We start from the raw sequence: 9,400 nt of genomic DNA on the forward strand, positions 1-9,400 counted from the left end.
ATCTTGATAAACCACCTTTGTCTTCAATGTCTTCATACATTTTTAGGGGTCATCTCTGGTAGTAAAACCGAATCAATGAGGGACTTCTACCTGTGTTTTCCTGCAATTCTCACAAGCACATTAGTCCCTCAACTAGGTTTGTCGTCAATACTCCAAAACCAACTAGGGGTGGCACTAGATGCAGTTACACTTACATGCATGGTGGAGAAGCTGATTGGTGAAGAGCCTCGCACCTCTCCCTGTATAGGTAGCAGGCATGTCGAAGTGGAGGTGGTCGTGGAGCGAGGCCGGCGGTGGCGGAGGCGGAGGGGTGGTGTGGCCACGGAGGTGCTACGACGGCGGCGAAAAGAGGCCACCAATGCCGGCAAGAGCGGCCATTGGGTGCGGTGTGGAGTTGGGGTAGTGTGTGGATGCGAGCGGCGGCTTGGGCAACGTCCAACCGTCCGGAAGTGATCCGTGGCTGGGAGGGTGGGGTGCCTGGGTGTCGCGTCTATGGATGAGGGGGAGGGGGGAGAATGGCCGATGTGCCACCGACGGGCGGGTCAGAGGAGGACAAGGGCGAGCGCCGCGCACGTCCGCGCCGATGCAAACCCAGCCCAAATTTGGGCCGGAAATGGGTCGCCGACGAACAAAAAATAGACGCGCGTCCATTTGTGTCGGCGCATTGGGACACAGTTTTTGCCCGTTTCGATCCAAACAGACGCGCGGGGACTAAATGTATCGGTGTGTTGGAGTTGCCCTAATTTTCTCCATATTTACATAGTAAAACTATATAGTTTTCGAGAAATGTAACAAGCGAACGTTCAATTTTTGTTAACAGATCCGAAGGAGTGTGGATGTCGTTCGATCCTGATTTCGTGGCCACGATTATCGCTGGTTCGTTGTGCATGCGATTTCCTTTTTTTCGAGGGGCTTGTGCGTGATATTCGTGGCAGCGTGCGATTATAGAGGTAAATAGCAAAGCGAAAAAATGTGCAAGAATTGGGATTCGATCCCAGGTCCCTAGGCCATTAATGGAGATGAATACCTGTTCATTAGCCAATCCACGAGCATGCTTTAGTTGTCAATAACTTAGGATAAAATGCTTTTTGACCGCAAGACTAAATTCTACTCCCTCCATTCCAAATTACTTGTCACAAGTATGGATGTATCTAGATGTATTTTAATTTTAGATACATCCATTTCTGTGACGAGTAATTTGGAACGGAGGGAGTATACTTTAAGAGCAGCTAAGCGTTTGGCTAAGCTCTCTTTGTCATTGTTTTGTATCTATCTATCTATCTACCATGCCTAAAGTTCAATGATTTTTTTAGAAAAACAAATGATATCATGCCTAACTTCCAAATTGTACGATGCTTAACCAGAAGAACACAAAAAAATCCAGTAAGAAATTGTACTCACGAGTTAGTGTCTCAATTTTTGTCCGCGTGCCATTCCAATTGGTGTATACTGGCTTCAATCTTGCCTTTCATAAAGAGAGACTAGTTTTTTTGATGATATGCCGGTGTTTGTGACAACGGAAGTGATGGCTAGTCGTTAAGTTTTTGTGTAAATAGCATGACACACACCATGGACGTGATAATTTACTCGCAAACATCACGATAACTTTGATACGGGGATTCTTTTTATTGAAAACACTCTTGGTAACTTATATATAAACAAGATGGTAATATATGTACCACAGACCTGATAACTTAGATACAAATATCACGATAACTTTGACGAGGAAGACTTCTTGGCAAACATACCGCATATATCTTGTGTGTAAAATAGCATGGTAATATACATACTGCAGATATCATAACTTAGATACAAACACCGCGTAACTATTTGTCTGGGAAAATTGTTGTTGAAGACACACCCGTGATAATTTCTGTATAAATAGTATGGTAATATACACACAACATACCTGATAACTTAGGTACAAGCATCATGATAACTTTGACCCGGGGAAACAAGGTTGTTGAAACCCTGGTAAATTTTGTGACAAATATCAGGGCATTATATGCACCACTGACCTGATAACTTAGGTATAAACACAACGATAACTTTTCATCTTGGGAAAAAAGTTGTTGAAAACGCACCCGTGATAACTTCTTTATAAATAACATGGTAATATACACACAACATACCTGATAACTTAGATACAAACATCGTGATAACTTTGACATGGGGAAACAATGTTGTTGGAAACATAACCCCGGTAAACATTTGTGGCAAATAACAGCGCATTACATGCATTGTAGGCGTGATAGTTTAGGTACAAACACCACGATAAATTTTTGTCTGGGGAAAGAGGGGTGTGGGGATTTGTTGAAAAACACATTGCTGGTACTTTGTGTGCAAATAACATGGTATTATACACACAATAAAGTTGACAACTCACTACAAACCCCACGGTAACTTTTGGCCCCAGGATAAAAGTTTGTTGAAAACATATCCTGGTAACTTGTGAGTAAATAACATGGTAATATACATACAACAGAGTCGATAACTTACTTAATCAAGACGTGGTAACTTTTTGACCAGGGAAAAATGTTGTTAAAAATACCTCCCAATAACTCATGTGTAAACAACATGATAATACACGCACATGAGAGCTGATAACTCATATACAAATATCGTAGTAATTTTTTGACCGAGGGAAATGAAAATTGTTGAAAAACATACCGCGATAACTTTTGTGCAGCATGGTAATATACACAACAAAGCTGATAACTCACTGCAAACATCATAATCATTTTTTGACCCTGAGAAAAAAGTTTGTTGAAAAAATACCCCGAAAACTTTTGTGTAAATGACACGGTAACTTATGTATGACATACGTGATAACTTACGTAGACCAGATGTGGTAATCTTTTTGTCCGAAAAAAGTTATCAAAACATATCAACATGGGATCTAATTTCGAAGATCTCGTCGAGACAATTTTTTTTTTGTGAAGACGATTTTTCAATCGGAGCGACGGTTTGAGCTACAAAACATTTTTGAAGTTTGAAAAAAGAAAGAATATAGGATGACATCAGCTTTTCGTCCTTTAGTACATATATGCATGTAATTAGAGGGAGGAGTGCACGTAAAGTAAAATTAGTCATTCTAATACATGCATGTATATAATTAGAGTGATGTAAGGATCGTTCTTGCCTATTGCTAAAATCCGAACGTTTGGTAGTTATAAAAGTCCATTTTCGAAAAATGTAACTGAACTAAAAAAAATGAAAGACACAAATAACTCAAAAAAGTATGCAAGTCTAAATATTTTATAACTAGGATGACGTGTTCAAACTAGCTAAAAGGGTGTTTGTTTCCAGGACTTATTAGTCTAGGGACTTAAATAAGTCCTATAAGTCCCATCTAAATTAAACATGAGGGACTTATAGAGACTTAAAGTGAGCATTTAAGACTTATGAAATAAGACTCTCAAGGAGGAACTTATAGAAACTTATAGTTGTAATATGGTCTTATAGAGACTTATAAGTCTCGGGAACCAAACAGATAGGGACTTTTTAGAGACTTTGGACTTATAAGTTGAATAGAGGATCAAAATGTGTAGGCGACGCTGAACTATATCTTCCACAACCTCATGTCAGAACGATGAGTCCGTGGTGCATGACCCCTCGCTGGCAGTCATCGCCACCGACGCGGCCGCGCCACCGTGTTTAGCGAGGTCCTCCTTGAGGAGGGCGATCTCGTGGCACACCTCCACCATGGTGGGTCGCAGCAGCGGCGAGTGCTCGGTGCACGCGACCCCGAGGTCGATCAGCTGGACCACGACGTCGTCCCCTTGCACCGTCGAGAACATCGCGTCTGCCAGCCATGGCTGCGCAACGACGGCGACGATGTCATGCTGGTGGTGCCGCTGCCGCCTGACCCATTCGTGCAGCGTGAGCCCCTCCTGGAAGAGCACGTCAGTCGGCCGCTTCCCGGTGATCAGCTCCAGCAGCAGCACCCCGAAGCTGTACACGTCGCCTTCCGTCGAAGGGTGGCCTCCCAGTCCATACTCTGCAACCACGCGAGCAAGAAGAACGCCATGAAAATGTTAGAGAAGAACGCCGGCCACATCACACATGCATTTGTTTCTGTTAATTTGACTGTGAATTTACCTGGTGCGATGTACCCCACGGAGCCTTGCAACAATCCGGTGATGGAGTTGCACGGATCGGCGGAGCCGGTGATGCCATCGTGGTCGTCACCGTCGGCGTCCTTGACCAGCCGCGCGATGCCGAAGTCGGCCACGACGGCCGTCATGTCGTCGTCGAGGAGCACATTGCTGGGCTTGAGGTCGCAGTGCACGACGCGGACGGGCGCGTAGTGGTGCAGGTACGCGAGCCCCTCGGCGACGTTGCCGGCGATGGCGACCAGCCGCGCGAGGTCCATGCCGCGGCCGGGGCGGCCGTCGCGCGGGTAGAGCCGGCTCTCGAGGCTGCCGTTGCTCATCAGTGGGAGCACCAGCGCGTGGAAGTCCGGCTGGCTGCACGTGGTGACCACGCGCACCAGGTTCCGGTGCCGCGTCCGCCGCAGCACGTCGCACTCGCGCTTGAAGCTCCGGGAGACCTCGCCGCCTCCCGTCTTCGGGTCGAGCACCTTGACGGCGACGCGCGTGCCGTCGCGGAGCGTCCCTTCGTGGACGCGCCCGAACCGCCCGGCGCCGATGAGGCTCGACTGCTCGAACCCGCCCGTCGCCTCAGAGAGCTCGCGGTGCGAGATCCTCGGGTGGTCGCCCCTCTCGATCGGCTCGTCGCCGCCGTACGAAAGCAGCGTGGATCGCCGCCCGTCCCGTCCCACGCTCGCGCTCGCCGTCGTCCTCGCCACCGCGCGGCACGCGGCGAGCCCAATGATAGCCACCGTGAAGCTCGCGACCGTGACGGCAACGGGCACCACCACCCGCCGGTTGTGGAGCACTGTGCGCTTCGCGCCGCCGCACCTAGCCAACACAGACGCCATCGACGCCGTTCGCGCGCACAGCCCTGCGTCGTCGAGGAACGCGTCCGCCGGGAACCCTGCGAAGGCCCCACCGCTCGGCACCTCGCCGGAGAAGCCGTTGTAGGAAAAGTTAGCAAGCCGCAGCGACGCCATATTCTCCAAGGACCGAGGCAGGTCCCCCGTGAGGCCATTGCAGGACACGTCCAGGACCTGCAAGAGCTGGAGCGAGCCGAGGGTCTCCGGCAAGCCGCCTCCGAGCGCGTTGGCGGAGACGTCGAGGTACTCGAGCGTGACGCAGCCGCCGAGCTCCGGCGGCATCGTGCCCGAGAGCCGGTTAGACGACAGGTTGAGCACCTGCAGCTTATCCATCTCGCCGATGGTCGACGGGATCGCGCCGGACAGCAGGTTGCTAGAGAGGTTGAGGTAGAACAACGCGCTCAGCTCCGACAAGCCTGCCGGGATCACGCCTCGGAGCATGTTGTTTGAGAGATCGAGCTTCAGCAGGTTGACGCACTGCACGATGCTCGGAGGAATGGCGCCGGCGAGCTGGTTCTGCGAAAGATCGAGGAGCCCGAGCCGCTGGAACGAGCCGAGGGACGGCGGGATGTCGCCGGAGAGCAGGTTGTTTGAGAGGTGCAGCCGCTCGAGCCGCTGCAAGCGCGATAAGCCCGGCGGGATGGAGCCGTTGAGGAGGTTATGGGAGAGGTTGAGGGTGGTGAGGTTGGCGAGGTCGGAGAGGTTCGCCGGGATCGGGCCGAAGATGCTGTTGAACTCGAGGTGGAGCTGCCTGAGGCCGGGGGAGAGGCGGCCGACGACCGGCGGGATCGTGCCGGGGAGGTCGTTCCCGGCGACGCCGAGCTCCCTCAGGCCGGTGCAGTTGGTAAGCGAGGCGAAGAACGGCTGGAGGTCGGTGTTGTTCCGCGGGCTCCTGAAGTAGTTGAACGACAGGTACAGAAGCTCGAGGTTCCTCATGCCGCCGAACATGCCGTCGGACGGCAGCTCGCCGCCGAGGAAGTTCGACTCCAGCAGCAGCCATCGGAGCTTCGTCGAATTGGCCAGCGCTGGCGGGATGCCGCCGACGAGGTTGTTGGACCACAGCACGAGGAACGTCAGGTTGGGGAGAAGGCAGTCGGGCCGGATGGGGATCTCGCCGTCGAGATTGTTGGACGACATGTCAATGTACTGCAGGGCGGAGAGGTTGCAGAAGATGGCCGCCGGGATGGGCCCGGAGAGGTTGTTCGCGCCGAGGTTGAGGTATTCCAGGCTCCGGACACGCGTGAGCTCCAGCGGAATCGAGCCCTGGAACTGGTTGTCGGCGAGGCTGAGCTGCTTCAGCCGGGAGAGCTTCCCGAGCGCCCGCGGCACCGGCCCGGCGAAGGCGTTCCCGGAGAGATCGAGGGAGCTGAGCCTCGAGAGGTTGCCGAGCTCCGGCGGGACCGTCCCGGCGAGCGTGTTCGACGAAACGTCGAGGAACTTGAGGCGGGAGAGGCTGCCGAGCTCCGGCGGCACGCTGCCGGCGAAGAGGTTGCCCGAGAGGTTGAGCACCCTGAGGTGCGAGAGGTTGCCGAGCGCGGAAGAGAGCTCGCCGGAGAGCTTCTGCTCTCTCAGCACCAACTGCACGACACGCCGCGTCACCGGGTCGCAGGCGACGCCCGTCCAGTTGCAGGCGTCCGGGGAGCCGCCCCAGCCGGCGAGCACTCCCTTCGGGTCGTCGGACACGGCGGACTTGAAGGCCAAAAGGGCGGAGCTGTCGCCCTCCTCCGACAAGCCGCGAACGCTGGCCACTGGAGCTGGGCTTGCCCCGTGGAAGAGGAAGAAGAAGAAGCTGAGGAACGTGGACACGAGGACCTTGGTAGTCGGCGTGGCCGCCATGAGAGCTCGTGCGTGGCGCTGGCACTGCTGGGGATATAGCTAGGCACGTAGCTGGAGCTCAAGCTCACATCGAGCTAGGCGAATGGAATGGCTTGGTGATAGCAACGTCTGCTGCACAGCGCGGGGTTTTAAAGGACGGGGAGGAAGATGGATCGCCGGCGTCCTGCCTAACTGCCGTCGAGCGGCGGCCGTCAATCGCACATTGCACTGGCGGCAAGCAAGGCTTTTGACTCGGCGTACGTACGTGACGCGCGGCGCGGCGTCAGTGGGTGCGTGCATGCCTGGCTGAAACGTGGGGCCGGGCCTCGCGGTTTGGATACGATCGATCGGACGCGACTAATTAGCGTCTCAAAGGCTAATTAAGGTTTGGAGGAGTAGGGGGAGACCAAAAACTTTGCTGGCTTTTACCCGAGCCTCGTGTTTGTGGTGTCGACTGTCATTATTCTGGAGAATATGGTCTTTTTGTTCTTCGAAAAAGAGCTAGGTTGCACCTATCCGTTCATGCGCACATCCTTTTTCTTTTTTGTAAAAGATCTTAAATCCATTATAGGGACGTCTCTAAACCCCCTCCCCATTCCCCTAAAACTTTATTTTTCAGCAAACCCCCCTCCCTCTGTAAACTTTTATAGGACACTTTTAGATCATTCTTACAGAAGGAGTAACTCATAACTCGGCAAACAAACTTCTTTGCCGATCCTTCCATCCTTTTGCATACATACTCCATTTCAACTCGATATTAACACAATGTGCCAATTCAAAACTTGATAGTAATTCCAATGCATGCAATTCAACAACATTTCATTTAATGTTTTCAAATTTAAACATTCAAATTCAAACACACCACAGGGTCCAACTGAAGTAATATCCAAATAAAACATGATAAAAGCAAGAGAATCAAATGCTAGGAAGTTGCCACAAGTGCTCAACAATATCATCTTGGAGTTGGTGATGAGCTTCCCGGTTCTCGATGTTGTGATGCGATGCGAGGAATCTTTGGATCATGTTTTTGTTATGTTGCGGCTTGACAGATTTCCCATTATAGATGTATGATTGAGGTGAGTTGGACTCCTGAGATACCTAAAGATGATAAGCCATATTGTTTTGCATAACGACAACTAAATTGGCTTGAACAAATATAATTAAGATGAGGTTGTTAGAGCATTACTTGAATGGTTCACACTCTACTGCCTTTACCTCTCTTAGAAATGAAGATGGAATCATCTTTTTGACAAAAACATCATCACATATATCAAACGTGTCAGATATGCACAGTCTGGTACATGTAGATGCAAATTGAACGAAGAAGCCACTTGATTAACGTTACTTACCATCACATCAGCCTTTGCTTATTGCTGCTTTGCCTGCAAAAGAACCCCAAAATTATCTTAATATGATGTGTTGTGATTGCATGGTCAACATTCCAATGTTGTATAAGATACTACTGACTTTTCATTTCAGTTAATGACTTTGGGTCACAAACTAAGTCTGAACGTACACATACCCACAAAGATCATACTTTGATACGTTCTGATAAACTTGTACATCTTGTACTAATATCCCGAAGGCCCTTTACCTTTATACTCCCTCCGTTCTGAATTACTTGTCTTAGATTTGTCTAGATACAGAAGTATCTAGCACTAAAATGAGTCTAGATACATCCGTATCTAGACAAATTCAAGACAAGTAATTCGGAACGGAGGGAGTATATTCAAGTCAAAACCTCATAACATTAGTAAAAAGTTAGGGGAAACAATCTTTCTTGAGAATAAGTATGTAGTGCGTCGATCGCTTTCTGCTACATACCCTGAATCCGACTAATTAAAGCAACATGCGTGTTGATGAATACGCCTAAATAATCTGCCAAAGAGTATGTAGTGGAAGTTCTTATCATATATCGCATGTTTGAGGTACAAATCTTTCTTGGAGTTCCTACTGAATCTACTCCCTCCGTTCGGAATTACTTGTCGCAGAAATGAATGTATCTAGACATATTTTAGTTCTAGATACATCCATATCCGAGACAAGTAATTCCGAACGGAGGGAATACAACAACATTAAACAACACTAGCGGTGAATGGCCGCCACAGGACCGACTGATTGAATAGATAGATGCAACGAACAGTACTGACTTTGTATACATGTAACAAATGTTAATTAGCTTGCTTATGTCAACTTGGGCGTGAAAGCACCTGAACAATGACCTAGCCTGTGATCCTTTTTTTCTTGATGATGATCAGGTGGCCGCGAGGTGGCCGATTAATGGAGTTCAGACATGCATGTTTGTCAGTACATAGATGGATTAATCATCGTCGTGTCATCTTCATTAGAGAATTAACAATACAAAGAATTAGCACTACTTGTTAGTAGTAGGCAATCCCCAACCATCAATAAACTAACGGAGTTTATAAAGAGCGAACATTTGTACTCTATTTCTCTCCCACGACTTGTTACAGATTGTAGATAAATTTGGCTAAGTCCTTCACAACATGGATGCAAAGTAGGATTCTCTTGTTGTTGCATGTTGCAAGCATATGCATACAAACCAGAATATTTGTTGAGTCCACACCTAAACATGTATACTATGAGAAAAAAATAGTGCATTTAGAA

The 9,400-nt window shown here is 49.4% G+C and overlaps 1 protein-coding gene across 1 annotated transcript; it reads right to left on the reverse strand.

The window, feature by feature from the left end:
• Window positions 1–3,326: 3,326 nt before the first annotated feature.
• On the reverse strand, window positions 3,327–6,865 carry LOC119327696 (putative leucine-rich repeat receptor-like serine/threonine-protein kinase At2g24130). Its single transcript, XM_037600801.1, has 2 exons — window positions 4,102–6,865; window positions 3,327–4,000 (listed from the first exon to the last, which is right to left on the reverse strand). Exons 1-2 carry the CDS (start codon window positions 6,791–6,793, stop codon window positions 3,585–3,587), a joined length of 3,108 nt encoding a protein of 1,035 aa, XP_037456698.1. The 5' UTR covers window positions 6,794–6,865; the 3' UTR covers window positions 3,327–3,584.
• Between the last annotated feature and the right edge of the window lie 2,535 nt (window positions 6,866–9,400).

The sequence above is a fragment of the Triticum dicoccoides genome, chromosome 7A (assembly GCF_002162155.2).
Source record: "Triticum dicoccoides isolate Atlit2015 ecotype Zavitan chromosome 7A, WEW_v2.0, whole genome shotgun sequence".
In the NCBI taxonomy this organism is placed as follows: Eukaryota; Viridiplantae; Streptophyta; class Magnoliopsida; order Poales; family Poaceae; genus Triticum; species Triticum dicoccoides.

Bases quoted from the DNA above. Each gene is read 5' to 3' on its own strand.
- LOC119327696 (XM_037600801.1), bottom strand. From the start codon at position 6,793: ATGGCGGCCACGCCGACTACCAAGGTCCTCGTGTCCACGTTCCTCAGC. The intron at 4,001-4,101 runs GTAAATTCACAG...GCGTGGTTGCAG, and splicing joins CGTGGGGTACATCGCACCAG to AGTATGGACTGGGAGGCCAC.